This window comes from Notothenia rossii (assembly GCF_949606895.1).
Source record: "Notothenia rossii genome assembly, chromosome: 8".
Lineage (NCBI taxonomy): Eukaryota > Metazoa > Chordata > Actinopteri > Perciformes > Nototheniidae > Notothenia > Notothenia rossii.
In genome coordinates, this window is record NC_136906.1 from 76236935 (window position 1) to 76254832 (window position 17898).

Below are 17898 nucleotides of genomic sequence, written 5' to 3' on the forward strand. Positions count from 1 at the left end.
TTGACTCTCACCACAGTGACTTGGGACTTGCTTGATACTTGTAGGTCAAGACTTGAGACTTGCTCATGACTTGCACATGTAGGACTTACTCCCACCTCTGCTTAATACAAATGTTAGAAACAGCAAAAACTGAAAATATTTGTTAGTTTTAATAGAAATATGTAATTATTGTATTCATGTGTTTTTAATGTTATTTATTTAAAACAACATGATGGAGGATATAAGATGAATTCAGGTTTTTGAGAGGCTCAGAGTGAATTACGCAGAGTATGATTTTTCTTTAACATTACTCTGCCACGGTCAATGAACTAAACCACAGAAGAAGAAAATAGACTTCAGCATTAAGATGCTCAGTGAGGATCAGGAGGTTATGGCTAGTAAGGATCCGTATAGTGTAAATATGACGTCACGTTCTCGTTGTAACTCTCGTTGTAATCGGAGCGGCTCGGAAACACTTCTACAGCAGTAACATGATGCAACATACACATTAATGCAGCAGCAATATTAATAGAGAAACATCAGACATAATAGTAAAACACTGCAAGGGAACATTTTATTGCACCAGGAGCTATCTTGGGACTTTTACTGCGACAACGTTGACTTGCCTCGCCTGTGAATAAAAAGTAAACCATAGTGTTGGTGATCTACAGTGTTGTCATTCTTCTTTGAACACCAACAAGACCGCTAACACCCTATTTCAACAATCACACTCCCTGTAATTGACATAATTAATAAATAGTTTAGCTTCTCACCATCATTTGCTGTGGCCCACTAATGTTAACGATCGTAACTGAAAGGCTGCCTGCCAAACGTAAACATTCAGCCACGTGACATTCAGCCAAACTCTCGCGAGAGTTTTGCACAAGACGGATCCTTTCTAGCCATAACCGGATCAGGATCATATCAGCCTGATGTCTGCAGCTCAGAGTCAACACAACTCTCACATATTCATCTCAGCACAGAAGTAAAAGATGGAGAACTGACCTGAGAGTCTCCAGTCTGCAGTCTGGACTCTCCAGAAGATCACTCAGCAGCTTCACGACTGAATCCTGCAGATCGTTGAGACTCAGGTCCAGAACTCTCAGATGGGAAGGGTTGGAGTTCAGAGCTGAGATCAGAGCAGCACAGCTGATCTCTGACAAACTGCAGCTCTCCAGTCTGAATAAAGAATACATGATGCAAGTTTAGAAAACAATGTTCCTTATTGAAATAATGAAAGTTCTAATAATCTGATTATAGCTGGAGAAGTAGAGAATGTAGAAGTTTATAAAGTGGACACTCCCGACAGGTTAAAAACAGTAAGTTACAGAAAGAGAACAGAGCTCTGATTAATATTAAAGACAACGTGCTTCACCTTCAATAAAAAGTGGTGACTTCACATCTGAAGCTCTGCTCCTTCTACACTAACTCGTGATGTGCAGCCAGACAGATACAAACCCACAGAAACTGATTCAACTCAAGATCACAGAGTTCACAAAGATCACAAAGATGTCAGGATGAATTTTAAAGAAATGTGATCAAAATAAATAGAGAATATTTATTTTAGGAATAGTGGAGACATAGATCACAGCATCTTCAGTTTAAACCATTCAGTCAGCATGAGCATCTTGTAGCTTAATACCAGAGGTGGGGACTCGAGTCACATGACTTGACTCGAGTCACATGACTTGACTCGAGTGGCATATTTTTTGACTTGAGACTTGCTTGACTAACATTGATAAAAGACTTGACTTTGACTTGGTATTCATGACTTGAGACTTGACTTAAGCTTGAGACAGATGACTTGAAAGGACTCGACTGTTTAAAATGAAATATTTGCGTTTGTTTTTGTATTGAGATATTACGTTTAGTTTTGTCGAACAACGTGATTATAGCGTCATGCGCGCAAACCTGGCAACCCACTAGAAGGCAGGAGTCTCAGTTAACATGGCAGCGGCTAGCTTTGCTCCAAAAATAGTGAAGTTTGGAATCAAGGATTATTTTGTCGATGACGGTAATAAGAAGAGAACAGCGGTATGCAGGGTCTGCAGCATAAAGATCAGTGACAGGACCACCACAACATCCAACTTCATTCATCACTACAAAAAAAAACACAGAGAAAGGTGCGTGCATGTGTTGTGTTCGCTAGAAAGCTAACGTTAAGTTTAAGCTACGTTAGACTTGGTTTCAAATCGATTAAGCAAAGGGAAGACAAAACGGTAAATTAACCGCCAAGGGATTCATTTGGACTAACCCTGATACTGACGGGCTGTCAGGAGAGAGAGAGAGAGAGAGAGAGAGAGAGAGAGAGAGAGAGAGAGAGAGAGAGAGAGATGCCTCGTTTGTTTCCCCTGTGTTATTATCAGAAGTTACTGTACACTTTTGAATAATGTAGTTCATCTACTTTTAGTAGTTTGTTTAAATGTTTTAATGATGTTGTTTTTGTTTGTAGAAGTGCATCATTCCTTGATTTATTGTAAAATGAATCTGAACTTTTTGATCTGTTATGATGATAAACTGAAGCCATTTCTAAATTAACCCAATTAAGTGAGTTTGAAATCGTCCTGCTTAGTTTATAAGGAAATTATGAAGAGGAACAAATTAAATGATCTGAAAATGATATCTATGTAGGAGCTGACGCTGTTGGCGGTTCTAGTGTTAACAGACATTTAAATTAAATATGTGTCATGGCAAATGCCATATATGATTTTCTTACCTGGAATTCTGCCTTTTTGAACAGACTTTTTGAGTCCTAGCTATATTGTCTGCAGTTCTGGGGTTAATATGAATCTAATATGATTGTCATCGGTCTAAATTAGATTTCAAATGATTAACTGTGTATGTAATGAAGATCATAGTGTGGGTTGAATCCATTTTCATAACCACTGTCTTTTAACTGATGCGGAAACTGGGCTTATTCATCAGAATTTAGTATGACTTGACTTGACTTGACTTGACTTGACTTGACTTGACTTGACTTGACTTGCTTGACTCTCACCACAGTGACTTGGGACTTGCTTGATACTTGTAGGTCAAGACTTGAGACTTGCTCATGACTTGCACATGTAGGACTTACTCCCACCTCTGCTTAATACAAATGTTAGAAACAGCAAAAACTGAAAATATTTGTTAGTTTTAATAGAAATATGTAATTATTGTATTCATGTGTTTTTAATGTTATTTATTTAAAACAACATGATGGAGGATATAAGAAGAATTCAGGTTTTTGAGAGGCTCAGAGTGAATTACGCAGAGTATGATTTTTCTTTAACATTACTCTGCCACGGTCAATGAACTAAACCACAGAAGAAGAAAATAGACTTCAGCATTAAGATGCTCAGTGAGGATCAGGAGGTTATGGCTAGTAAGGATCCGTATAGTGTAAATATGACGTCACGTTCTCGTTGTAACTCTCGTTGTAATCGGAGCGGCTCGGAAACACTTCTACAGCAGTAACATGATGCAACATACACATTAATGCAGCAGCAATATTAATAGAGAAACATCAGACATAATAGTAAAACACTGCAAGGGAACATTTTATTGCACCAGGAGCTATCTTGGGACTTTTACTGCGACAACGTTGACTTGCCTGTGAATAAAAAGTAAACCATAGTGTTGGTGATCTACAGTGTTGTCATTCTTCTTTGAACACCAACAAGACCGCTAACACCCTATTTCAACAATCACACTCCCTGTAATTGACATAATAAATAGATAGTTTAGCTTCTCACCATCATTTGCTGTGGCCCACTGATGTTAACGATCATAACTGAAAGGCTGCCTGCCAAACGTAAACATTCAGACACGTCACATTCAGCCAAACTCTCGCGAGAGTTTTACACAAGACGGATCCTTTCTAGCCATAACCGGATCAGGATCATATCAGCCTGATGTCTGCAGCTCAGAGTCAACACAACTCTCACATATTCATCTCAGCACAGAAGGAAAAGATGGAGAACTGACCTGAGAGTCTCCAGTCTGCAGTCTGGACTCTCCAGAAGATCACTCAGCAGCTTCACGACTGAATCCTGCAGAGCGTTGCCACTCAGGTTCAGATCTCTCAGATGGGAAGGGTTGGAGTTCAGAGCTGAGATCAGAGCAGCACAGCTGATCTCTGACAAACTGCAGTACTCCAGTCTGAATAAAGAACACATGATGCAAGTTTAGAAAACAATGTTCCTTATTGAAATAATGAAAGTTCTAATAATCTGATTATAGCTGGAGAAGTAGAGAATGTAGAAGTTTATAAAGTGGACACTCCCGACAGGTTAAAAACAGTAAGTTACAGAAAGAGAACAGAGCTCTGATTAATATTAAAGACAACGTGCTTCACCTTCAATAAAAAGTGGTGACTTCACATCTGAAGCTCTGCTCCTTCTACACTAACTGGTGATGTGCAGCCAGACAGATACAAACCCACAGAAACTGATTCAACTCAAGATCACAGAGTTCACAAAGATCACAAAGATGTCAGGATGAATTTTAAAGAAATGTGATCAAAATAAATAGAGAATATTTATTTTAGGAATAGTGGAGACATAGATCACAGCATCTTCAGTTTAAACTATTCAGTCAGCATGAGCATCTTGTGGCTTAATACCAGAGGTGGGGACTCGAGTCAGATGACTTGACTCGAGTCACATGACTTGACTCGAGTCAGACTCGAGTGGCATATTTTTGGACTTGAGACTTGCTTGACTAACATTGATAAAAGACTTGACTTTGACTTGGTATTCATGACTTGAGACTTGACTTAAGCTTGAGACAGATGACTTGAAAGGACTTGACTGTTTAAAATGAAATATTTGCGTTTGTTTTTGTAGTGAGATATTACCTTTAGTTTTTTCGAACAACGTGATTATAGCGTCATGCGCGCAAACCTGGCAACCCACTAGAAGGCAGGAGTCTCAGTTAACATGGCAGCGGCTAGCTTTGCTCCAAAAATAGTGAAGTTTGGAATCAAGGATTATTTTGTTGATGACGGTAATAAGAAGAGAACAGCGGTATGCAGGGTCTGCAGCATAAAGATCAGTGACAGGACCACCACAACATCCAACTTCATTCATCACTACAAAAAAAAACACAGAGAAAGGTGCGTGCATGTGTTGTGTTAGCTAGAAAGCTAACGTTAAGTTTAAGCTACGTTAGACTTGGTTTCAAATCGATTAAGCAAAGAGAAGACAAAACGGTAAATTAACCGCCAAGGGATTCATTTGGACTAACCCTGATACTGACGGGCTGTCAGGAGAGAGAGAGAGAGAGAGAGAGAGAGAGAGAGAGAGAGAGAGAGAGGAAAAGAGATGCCTCGTTTGTTTCCCCTGTGTTATTATCAGAAGTTACTGTACACTTTTGAATAATGTAGTTCATCTGCTTTTAGTAGTTTGTTTAAATGTTTTAATGATGTTGTTTTTGTTTGTAGAAGTGCATCATTCCTTGATTTATTGTAAAATGAATCTGAACTTTTTGATCTGTTATGATGATAAACTGAAGCCATTTCTAAATTAACCCAATTAAGTGGGTTTGAAATCGTCCTGCTTAGTTTATAAGGAAATTATGAAGAGGAACAAATTAAATGATTTGAAAATGATATCTATGTAGGTGCTGACGCTGTTGGCGGTTCTAGTTTTAACAGAAATTTAAATTAAATATGTGTAATGGCAAATGCCATGTATGATTTTCTTACCTGGAATTCTGCCTTTTTGAACAGACTTTTTGAGTCCTAGCTATATTGTCTGCAGTTCTGAGGTTAATATGAATCTAATATGATCGTCATCGGTCTAAATTAGATTTCAAATGATTAACTGTGTATGTAATGAAGATCATAGTGTGGGTTGAATCCATTTTCATAACCACTGTCTTTTAACTGATGCGGAAACTGGGATTATTCATCAGAATTTAGTATGACTTGACTTGACTTGACTTGACTTGACTTGACTTGACTTGACTTGCTTGACTCTCACCACAGTGACTTGGGACTTGCTTGATACTTGTAGGTCAAGACTTGAGACTTGCTCATGACTTGCACATGTCGGACTTACTCCCACCTCTGCTTAATACAAATGTTAGAAACAGCAAAAACTGAAAATATTTGTTAGTTTTAATAGAAATATGTAATTATTGTATTCATGTGTTTTTAATGTTATTTATTTAAAACAACATGATGGAGGATATAAGATGAATTCAGGTTTTTGAGAGGCTCAGAGTGAATTACGCAGAGTATGATTTTTCTTTAACATTGCTCTGCCACGGTCAATGAACTAAACCACAGAAGAAGAAACTAGACTTCAGCATTAAGATGCTCAGTGAGGATCAGGATCATATCAGCCTGATGTCTGCAGCTCAGAGTCAACACAACTCTCACATATTCATCTCAGCACAGAAGGAAAAGATGGAGAACTGACCTGAGAGTCTCCAGTCTGCAGTCTGGACTCTCCAGAAGATCACTCAGCAGCTTCACGACTGAATCCTGCAGAGCGTTGCCACTCAGGTTCAGATCTCTCAGATGGGAAGGGTTGGAGTTCAGAGCTGAGATCAGAGCAGCACAGCTGATCTCTGACAAACTGCAGTACTCCAGTCTGAATAAAGAACACATGATGCAAGTTTAGAAAACAATGTTCCTTATTGAAATAATGAAAGTTCTAATAATCTGATTATAGCTGGAGAAGTAGAGAATGTAGAAGTTTATAAAGTGGACACTCCCGACAGGTTAAAAACAGTAAGTTACAGAAAGAGAACAGAGCTCTGATTAATATTAAAGACAACGTGCTTCACCTTCAATAAAAAGTGGTGACTTCACATCTGAAGCTCTGCTCCTTCTACACTAACTGGTGATGTGCAGCCAGACAGATACAAACCCACAGAAACTGATTCAACTCAAGATCACAGAGTTCACAAAGATCACAAAGATGTCAGGATGAATTTTAAAGAAATGTGATCAAAATAAATAGAGAATATTTATTTTAGGAATAGTGGAGACATAGATCACAGCATCTTCAGTTTAAACTATTCAGTCAGCATGAGCATCTTGTGGCTTAATACCAGAGGTGGGGACTCGAGTCAGATGACTTGACTCGAGTCACATGACTTGACTCGAGTCAGACTCGAGTGGCATATTTTTTGACTTGAGACTTGCTTGACTAACATTGATAAAAGACTTGACTTTGACTTGGTATTCATGACTTGAGACTTGACTTAAGCTTGAGACAGATGACTTGAAAGGACTTGACTGTTTAAAATGAAATATTTGCGTTTGTTTTTGTGTTGAGATATTACGTTTAGTTTTTTCGAACAACGTGATTATAGCGTCATGCCCGCAAACCTGGCAACCCACTAGAAGGCAGGAGTCTCAGTTAACATGGCAGCGGCTAGCTTTGCTCCAAAAATAGTGAAGTTTGGAATCAAGGATTATTTTGTCGATGACGGTAATAAGAAGAGAACAGCGGTATGCAGGGTCTGCAGCATAAAGATCAGTGACAGGACCACCACAACATCCAACTTCATTCGTCACTACAAAAAAAAACACAGAGAAAGGTGCGTGCATGTGTTGTGTTCGCTAGAAAGCTAACGTTAAGTTTAAGCTACGTTAGACTTGGTTTCAAATCGATTAAGCAAAGAGAAGACAAAACGGTAAATTAACCGCCAAGGGATTCATTTTGACTAACCCTGATACTGACGGGCTGTCAGGAGAGAGAGAGAGAGAGAGAGAGAGAGAGAGAGAGAGAGAGAGAGAGAGAGAGAGAGATGCCTCGTTTGTTTCCCCTGTGTTATTATCAGAAGTTACTGTACACTTTTGAATAATGTAGTTCATCTGCTTTTAGTAGTTTGTTTAAATGTTTTAATTATGTTGTTTTTGTTTGTAGAAGTGCATCATTCCTTGATTTATTGTAAAATGAATCTGAACTTTTTGATCTGTTATGATGATAAACTGAAGCCATTTCTAAATTAACCCAATTAAGTGGGTTTTAAATCGTCCTGCTTAGTTTATAAGGAAATTATGAAGAGGAACAAATTAAATGATTTGAAAATGATATCTATGTAGGTGCTGACGCTGTTGGCGGTTCTAGTTTTAACAGACATTTAAATTAAATATGTGTCATGGCAAATGCCATATATGATTTTCTTACCTGGAATTCTGCCTTTTTGAACAGACTTTTTGAGTCCTAGCTACATTGTCTGCAGTTCTGGGGTTAACATGAATCTAATATGATTGTCATCGGTCTAAATTAGATTTCAAATGATTAACTGTGTATGTAATGAAGATCATAGTGTGGGTTGAATCCATTTTCATAACCACTGTCTTTTAACTGATGCGGAAACTGGGCTTATTCATCAGAATTTAGTATGACTTGACTTGACTTGACTTGACTTGACTTGACTTGCTTGACTTGACTTGACTTGACTTGACTTGACTTGACTTGACTTGACTTGACTTGACTTGACTTGACTTGCTTGACTCTCACCACAGTGACTTGGGACTTGCTCATGACTTGCACATGTAGGACTTACTCCCACCTCTGCTTAATACAAATGTTAGAAACAGCAAAAACTGAAAATATTTGTTAGTTTTAATAGAAATATGTAATTATTGTATTCATGTGTTTTTAATGTTATTTATTTAAAACAACATGATGGAGGATATAAGATGAATTCAGGTTTTTGAGAGGCTCAGAGTGAATTACGCAGAGTATGATTTTTCTTTAACATTACTCTGCCACGGTCAATGAACTAAACCACAGAAGAAGAAAGTAGACTTCAGCATTAAGATGCTCAGTGAGGATCAGGATCATATCAGCCTGATGTCTGCAGCTCAGAGTCAACACAACTCTCACATATTCATCTCAGCACAGAAGTAAAAGATGGAGAACTGACTTGAGAGTCTCCAGTCTGCAGTCTGGACTCTCCAGAAGATCACTCAGCAGCTTCACGACTGAATCCTGCAGATCGTTCCAACTCAGGTCCAGATCTCTCAGATGGGAAGGGTTGGACTTCAGAGCTGAGATCAGAGCAGCCCAGCTGATCTCTGAGAAACTGCTGCTCTCCAGTCTGAATAAAGAACACATGATGCAAGTTTAGAAAACAATGTTCCTTATTGAAATAATGAAAGTTCTAATAATCTGATTATAGCTGGAGAAGTAGAGAATGTAGAAGTTTATAAAGTGGACACTCCCGACAGGTTAAAAACAGTAAGTTACAGAAAGAGAACAGAGCTCTGATTAATATTAAAGACAACGTGCTTCACCTTCAATAAAAAGTGGTGACTTCACATCTGAAGCTCTGCTCCTTCTACACTAACTCGTGATGTGCAGCCAGACAGATACAAACCCACAGAAACTGATTCAACTCAAGATCACAGAGTTCACAAAGAAGCAGCACCAGAGTCTGAATAAATAACACACAATGTAAGTTCAGAGAACAATGGTCCATCTTTTCAGACCTGGAGAGGGTTCAGAGGTCAATGTCAGAAATGATGGAGATACTTTTGTAAATGTAATATATAAAAGTATCTGTAATAATGCATCAGAACAACCTCCTTCATCTCCCTCACAGCTCATCAGTACTGACAGCATCTTCACTGAGTCATGGAGCACAGTGAGAGTCTGTGGAAGCTCAAACACTGTCCGTCACACATCTACTTTCTCTGCTTTCTGTTATTCAAGTCAAATATTCAGCAATTTAGAAAGAAATGTGAACTTATTAAAATATCTTTGTTCTCAGGCAAATTATGGAATTATAAATATATCAATTATAAATACTGTAGAAAACCACATGAACTGCAGCCAGTGATCTGACCTCAGAGCCTTCAGTCTACAGTGTGGACTCTTCAGTCCAGAACTCAGCTGCTCCACCTCCTCTGAATCCTGCAGAGCGTCTTCCAGCTCCAGCTCTCTCAGATTGGAGGCCACGACTTCCCAGTCTAACAATCCACTGTCAGGAATTCTGTTATAACACATATTACAGAATTTGTTAATACAAAAAAAAGGGGAACCAATATATTGACTTCATGCATTTGAGGAAAAACCTTTTGAATACCATGATCTGATTACCACTGGATGGTTGAGTGTGATCTGATCCCATGTCTGTCACCTCTTTGCTAGCTACCTTCTAGACTAGAGTCAACATAAATCAGATATTACTCTGTGTCTAATTTAACGATAAAGAAACTGCAATCATTTCATAATAACTTTACTCCATTGAATGCCATGTACAATTATTCTGTATGTTGTGATCACATGTTGCTGTGATAAAACATCCTTCATATGTTTTATAAGGAAAACGAAGAAAATAAAAAAACTGTACAATTTAGAAATTATTAGAATAATTGTATTAATTCAATTTTGCTCTCACAGAATGTTAAACATCAAAAAGCTGTATAGTGTTTATTTGAAAAACTAAAATCCTTATCTACACTGATCTATAAAGTTAATCACATCTGGACTCACACAGCCGTCCTGCAGTTCCTCTCAGCTGGAGTCAGTCTCCGTCGTCTCTCCTGTGATGTTTTGTTCTTCTCCAACTCATCCAGAACCTCCTCTGACATCTCCAGCCTGTAGGCCAGAGCTGAGCAGTGTTCCACAGAGAGTCTCTTCTCTGATCTGCTCTCTGACTTCAGGAACTCTGTGATCTCCTGAAGTACTGAGTGGTCGTTCATCTCTGTCAGACAGTGGAAGATGTTGAGGCTCCTGTCGGGAGAGGAATCATCACTTCTCATCTCCTTCAGGTTGCTGATGGCTCTCTGGATGATTTCTTGACGTTTGTCTGTGCGACCCAGCAGGCCTCCTAAGAGTCTCTGGTTGGACTCCAGAGAGAGGCCGTGGAGGAAGCGGACAAACAGGTCCAGGTGGCCATTTTCACTTTCGATTGATTTCATCATGGCGCTCTTTAGGAAGACATCCAGGGATGGGTAATCCTGATCACTGCTAAACATGTTGCTATAGTCTCCCTGCAGGAAGTCCTTCAGTACCTCTGTGTCTCTGTTGGTGTAACAGTGCAACATGTAGACTGCAGCCAGGAACTCCTGAATGCTCAGATGAACAAAGCAGTAGACTGTTTTCTGGAAGATCACACTCTCTCTTTTGAAGATCTCTGTACAAACTCCTGAGTGCACCAAGGCCTCTGTGACGTCAAGACCACAGCGCTGCAGGTCTTCTTGGTAGAACATGATGTCTCCGTTCTCCAGATGTTCAAACGCCAGCTTCCCCAGCTTCAGAAGAAGCTCCCTGTCAGCCTCCGTCAGCTGCTTGGGACTCGTCTCATGTCCCTCTTCATACTTCTGCTTCTTCCTCTTGGTCTGGACCAGCAGGAAGTGTGAGTACATGTCAGTGAGGGTCTTGGGCAGCTCTCCTCTCTGGTCTGTAGTCAACATGCGGTCCAGAACTGCAGCAGTGATCCAGCAGAAGACTGGGATCTGACACATGATGTGGAGGCTCCTGGAGCTCTTGATGTGAGAGATGATTCTGCTGGACAGGTCTTCATCACTCGATCTCCTCCTGAAGTACACCTTCTTCTGGGCGTCAGTGAAGCCTCGTACTTCTGTTACCCTGTCCACACACTCAGGAGGGATCTGATTGGCCGCTGCAGGTCGAGAAGTTATCCAGACGAGAGCCGAGGGAAGCAGCTTCCCCCTGATGAGGTTTGTCAGCAGCACGTCGACTGAGGACTGCTGAGAGACATCAGACACAACCTCATTGTTTCTGAAGTCCAGAGAAAGTCTGCTTTCATCCAGGCCGTCAACGATGAGCAGCACTTTGCAGACAGCCAGCTGCTCTGCTGTGACCTCCTTTAAGGTCGGATGGAAAACATGGAGCAGCCTGAGAAGACTGTACTGCTCACCTTTGATCAGGTTCAGCTCCCTGAAGGAGAGCGGGATCACCAGACTGACATCTTGGTTTCCCAAACCCTCGGCCCAGTCCAGAGTGAACTTCTGCACTGAGAAGGTTTTTCCAACTCCAGCGACTCCGTTGGTCAGGACCGCTCTGATGAGAGTCTGTTGGTCAGGTGAGGCTTTAAAGATGTCCTGGCACTTGATTGGAGTGTAATGGAGGGTCTTCTTCTTGTAAGCTGCCTCAAGCTGCCTCACCTCATGTTGGGTATTAACCTCTTTACTCTGTCCTTGTGTGATGTAGAGCTCAGTGAAGATCCTGTTGAGGCTGGTTTCACTTTGATCAATTCCTTCAGTCACTTGTTCACATCTCCCCCTCAGACTGAGCCTATGTTCATCTAGAACCTCCTGCAGACCACGTTCTGCTGAAAGAGAAGGAAACGTGAGAATAATGAAAATGTTTGAAATGAACTTATATTATGTACAACACAACAGGAAGAATCCTGTTTTCAGGCATGAAGACACCAGGAGACAGAGGTTAAGGCTTACTTTGTACTGTTCTGGTCTGACTGGCTGTCTGCAGTCCAGCTCTGGTTCTGGATCTTTCTCCACACTGGGGACAGGAGGAGTCTCCTGATGGAGGGCTCTGCTCCCAGTATGAGGTGATGCACTGTCTGCAGAAGCAGTGTCCACAGCTTGTAGAGACTGGATCCTTCAGGACGTCCTGACACAGAGCACAGCTGGACAGCTGCTCCTCCACAGGAACAGGACTCTTCCTCTTCCCTCTGTGGAGAGGAACACATCCTTTAGAGCACATTACGGTGACTGATTGTTTAAGTTCTTTATCTGTAGATGATGTTTCATCCTGATAACTGTTCCCAAGTGGTAGATATTTAGTTATTCATATCATTATGAAACAAAACGCCCTTCTGTCTGTAACATCATCGCCTACAGCATGTTCACTGTGCCTCACAAGTTTGACTACGGCTAAATTAAACTGGTTTATGTAATAACTACATCATGATTCTAATTTGTAAAAGCAGTTAACACTTTGTCAGGTCTGTCCACAACATGGAAAGCAAATCACTTTGAAAATGCTAGTTAATGAATGGGGATTAGATTGAGTGGAGTTAGACTTAGCTAACTTTGTGGCTGCTCCATTCATAGTCAAACTAACAATCAATGGTTGATACACATAAATGTTTAACTTCAGTTCAATATGAAGTACTGCCGATATTTTCCTTATCTGATCAAAGTACGTGTGAGTTTCTATACTGAGCTCTACTGAGTTTCTATACTGTGGGCTACTGCACTCATGTCATTATTAAAGCAGAGTTTGAAATGATCAGATGGCATATATATATATAGATCTATATATACGGTATATATATAGACAGTGGTGTAGTGGGGATTTTTTAAAGATGAATAAAAAAAACGCTATTTTAATTAGGTCATCCCAAACAATGCCACACAAGTGCGCACCCACGCAGTAGTCTGTTGTTACAAATGATTAGTGAGATTGAAAAGTTTTAAATGCTTGAAGTTCATTTACTTAACAAAACACAAATTCTTACGTATTGTGTGTGAGAATGATTTCTCTATATAGTTTATTAACTATTGCTGTTGATGCAAAGGAGCACAACGTTCAATCACATGTCTTTACTGTACTTTTCTGTATTTATTTACTGTGTTTCTGTGCTGTTATTTACTGCGCTCATGTAAATATTAAAGAACAGTGTATATTATCTGTTGGCATATCAAATGAATCCTCTTCGGGTCAGTTCACAGTAGAAACAGAGTCTTACTTTGTGTCTGAGTGTCGAGGATCTTTACTGAAGTATATAAGTTCATCTTTAGACCAGTCACTCTTCATAGACAGACAGCTGGGGACTGGAGACTCTGCTCTCCGTCTGTGGAAACAAGATATTTTTACACACATCATTAGTTCGTGTAATAAAAAAACAGCGTTGGATTTCAGCCCGACCCGATTAAAGGTTTTTGGACTTGCTCCCAACTTTCTGTTTTTCAAGTCATGCTTGAGGGTTTGTAACGATCAACTATCAAAAATAGCTGTGTTAAATAAACGCACAAGGCGTTCTTGAAATAATATTATAAAGGCAAAACAGAACTGATAAACGGACAATCTACTCTTTCCACAAAATAGTCCCCACGGAAGTGTATCTACTACTGTCTACATCCACCAAATAAACAAAGACAGGTTTTATACGTTATTCAATTATATTGACAGTTTTCCAGCCGAGCAAAACACAAACAAAACTCAACAAAGTCTGCTCGGCGATAAACCGAAATTGTCATTATTGCCTAATCCAGGCCACTATATTTCATTGAGAAAAAGGCTGTTGCTCCTGTGCCCGTCGGCAGCAACAAAATGAAATGTCTGTAGGCCTATTTAGGCTAAAAAAAGGAAAACACGATGATCGGTGTGGCACAAAGGAGCGATCTCACACTGTAAAAAAGGATTTTGGAGGTTAGTATATATTATCCAAGCAAATCATTTAAATTGTACTCAAGGTATATAAGTGAGCATTACCTACACTGCCTAATTTCTGACAGTACCAACTGAAACACAAACATTCTGGGTAAAATCTGCTTGAAGACATTAGGCCCACATTGCCCCTTCACGCATGCGATTTTTTTTTTGGTGAACCGAAAAAGTTTCTAGGCTACAGTGTTACAAATGTATTGAACATGTACAAACTAGGGTTTCCCATTAATGTACCGGGCGCTACAGTGGAATAAGCACATACACAGTGTACCCGCGACTCTTACAATCAAGTGCTATTTTTATAAGTGTGGGGGGGGAATGCAGATTGAATTTTATTTTTTTATTTTAAAAAGTAGAACAGAACAAGTTTTAATTAATTTATTGAACAATTATTTATTTCATTGAAGAACAAAAACAGGAATGTTGAGTTAAATATTACTCATCCCCCCACAACCACAATCATTAAAAAATGAACAAAAATGCACCCCCCATCCAAAAACCCCCACAAAGTCCCATTCAAAATGTTAAATGAAACGAGCCCTTCTCCCTCCAAAAAGTCCCATTAAACATGCACATCTTCCTTCAAGCAATCCTCTGCACTTTGGCTAAACCCTTTCAGTCAACGGGCTCTTCCTGGGCCTCATCAACATCACACTCTGAGTCTTCCTCTTCAGTGTCACTGTCCAGTCTTGTTGAGGATGGCTCTGAGTCCGGCTCAGAGAGCCTTAGGTTTGCCGAATGCCAACCAGTTTTTCCACTCTCACATTTGTGAGCCTGTTGCAAACCTTTGTGTGGTCTCAATAGCCATGCAGTGAGCAGTGTGCTATGGCATGGATATTCAAGTGTACTTGAATGGCATCGGTTTGTTTTAGTCAAGATTATGCTAAAATATACTTTCCCCAACTATATTTAAGTTCCCTATGAAGAGCCAACCTTCAATTTAAAAAATTCCCAGTTTATTCCCATAAATTCCCGTTTATTCCCATTAATTCCCGTGGAAAGTTTCCATCTTTGAAAATTCCCGGAATTTTGCAACCCTAGTTGTCCCAATGCTTTTTATTAGATCAAGGAGGAGTTCCGACACATAACAACTCTTTCACTGAAAGAGACTTTGATGCTGAAACTGGATGGGTACACACATGGGCGCGGGAAGGGAGGTGCTGAGGGCGCTGCAGCACCCCCTAGCGGTAGGCAGGGGGTGCGGAGCTCCCCTGTCTGAATTATTATTTGACGGTTATTGCTGCTCCCGCTGTGCATAATCTGTGTAATATGTAGCCAAGAAATTCCACATTGTTGGTAAAATAATATTTTGGCCTGCCCCGAAAGTTTTTTCTGTAGCCCCGGACAATTCTACCTCAATAATATAATACATTAACTGTGCTTTATGTGAACCTCATCAAGACACTAGAAAGGACGGCAGGACTGTCATTTCCCGTGTTCAGTGAATGCAACAGAGGCAAGACACCAGACCAATCAGAGAGTTGCATGGAAATAAAAGTGTGCTTGTGTCATTCAAGCTCGGGTCTGTGTGTGTGGAAATAGCGCATTTAGTGTGTGTGTGAGAGAGAGAGAGAGAGAGAGAGAGAGAGAGAGAGAGAGAGAGAGAGAGAGAGAGAGAGAGAGAGAGAGAGAGAGAGAGAGAGAGAGAGAGAGAGAGAGAGAGAGAGAGAGAGAGAGAGTTGTTAGCATCTGGTTAGCTAGCTGCACTAACGGACAAAAGGAGCTGTTTGTTCCACAACAAGCTGGAGGAGAGTCCTCTCCTGTCAGACTGAGAGACTCAGGTGAGCTAAAGCAGGGGTTCCCAACCTTTATTGTGCCAAGGACCGGCAGATACATTAAAAAAAATGTGCGGACCGGTTGTCAATTTTAACTGATTTGAATATTTACTCACCAGCAGGTGGCAACAGTGGCTAATTGTATGTAACAGCCTGAACAAATAATAGAACAATATGCATCCAAAACACATGAACAGAGTTTAATACCAGGATACAATTAAAACAAATTAGGACCACTGTACACATATTGATATAACTGAAATGCCAGGGAGACCCCTGGGCTTGTTTGCCAGCAATAATAACGTCATACCGAGGGGTTCGTTCCGGTGCACTCCGACAGCATTTAGCACTACATTGAGATTAAGATTAAACTAATTTATTTTGGGAACACCCACATACCTATGGAGTTGGCCAGATGTGTGTAAATTACTGTTCATGGTCATTTGAAAACAAATGCCGTTGTTGGACACACACAAACACACCGAACATACACATACACAGCGGAGCTGAGCAGAGCACATACACACACACACATCATGCGCCTTTGTGACCGGACATTTCCTTCATACAACGAGTAATAGAGGGAATAATCGGGCCGTTCGATGTGTGTGTGTGTGTGTGTAGAGGTGTGTGTGGTTGAAACGTAGCAGCCTGCAGTGGGGAACACAGTGAAGGTGGTGTGTACGCGCTGGTGCTGCACTTCTCAGAGGCAGCCTCCTGATGCTGCAGCCATTTCATGAAGTGAAGGAGGCTTTACAAATAAAATAAATAGCTCTACACCCCTGGCCCCAATGTCCTTAAAATGAAGTCCGAGTTCGAAATATATCTCAAATAATGTATGCACTGCCATTTCCCACAAACATAACAGTCTGCGATTAAAAGGTTGTCTCCTGTGTGCTCCACTTCCTATTGGCGCACCACCTGTAACTTTCTCTGCGCACGAGAGGCTGAGATCTTATGCTAACCAATTTAGATTTATTTTGTATGTTTTGGATGAAATAATATGACTGGTATAAAATAAAAAATAAATTGAATTTTTAAAAAAAGATTTTTTTTATATATTTATAATTCTGCAAATATTACGATAAACTCACAGCTATTTCGCGGCCCGGCAGTAACACCTCCGCGGCCCGGTAGCGGTCCGCGGACCGGGGGTCGGGGACCCCTGAGCTAAAGGACTCTCTGAGGGTTTAGATAGTTCACTTTAGTCTAAGTTATCTCAGTGGGTCTCAAACGGTTTGGTCACAAATTATTCAAAAGATTATTTCCGCGGCACACCTTCATATGATCATTATCGTTATAAAAAAAACAAGAGAATAAATGAAAAACAGTTATGAAATACTATATGGCAGTAAAACAAGAATACAGTTTGAAAGGGGAGTGATTTGTAAAATATCCATAAAGAAAAAGAACATCTGCTTACAGTTCCGTTTCATCTGGGTGTTGAGAGATGTATCCATAGATCTCTTAATGTTGCTCTCAAAGTGCACCAGATTGATGCTTTTAACTTCAATATTAAAAAAAAATCTTCCCGGGGGAGCCGAGGTCCGCTCCCCACTCGTAAAAAAATAGCTGATTATCGAGCCTTCATTGTAACAGTCGCGGGTGTACTGTGTGTTTGCGTGTGGGGAGTGTTGCAGTAGAACATTCCACTGTAGCGCCCCTGGTGCTCGCGCTTTTGTGCGTGCTCTATAGCAGTGATTCTTAACCATAGGGCCGCGGCCCACACTTGGGCCGCCAGCGCCCCCCAGAGGGCCACAAAAAACTTTCAGTTTTGCACCTGTGGGCCGCAAGGGCCGCGAGACTGCGTGCAGCTT

General features: G+C 40.5%; 1 protein-coding gene across 15 annotated transcripts in view; it reads right to left on the reverse strand.

Moving 5' to 3' along the window:
• LOC307015602 (uncharacterized protein) overlaps nucleotides 1–17898 on the reverse strand; it is a 140781-nt gene that overhangs the window by 114508 nt on the left and 8375 nt on the right. For 12 of the 15 annotated variants that reach the window (XM_079644306.1, XM_079644304.1, XM_079644315.1 and 9 more), the window contains exons 4-11: nucleotides 13606–13710; nucleotides 12350–12585; nucleotides 10422–12225; nucleotides 9772–9918; nucleotides 8851–9024; nucleotides 6384–6557; nucleotides 3946–4119; nucleotides 985–1158 (exon numbers count right to left, since the gene is read on the reverse strand). In XM_079644306.1, the coding sequence (XP_079500432.1) occupies nucleotides 985–1158; nucleotides 3946–4119; nucleotides 6384–6557; nucleotides 8851–9024; nucleotides 9772–9918; nucleotides 10422–12225; nucleotides 12350–12585; nucleotides 13606–13710 (2988 nt within the window). The remainder of the gene's footprint in view (nucleotides 1–984; nucleotides 1159–3945; nucleotides 4120–6383; nucleotides 6558–8850; nucleotides 9025–9771; nucleotides 9919–10421; nucleotides 12226–12349; nucleotides 12586–13605; nucleotides 13711–17898) is intronic. The other 3 variants (XM_079644310.1, XM_079644311.1, XM_079644316.1) reach the window with 3 other exon arrangements.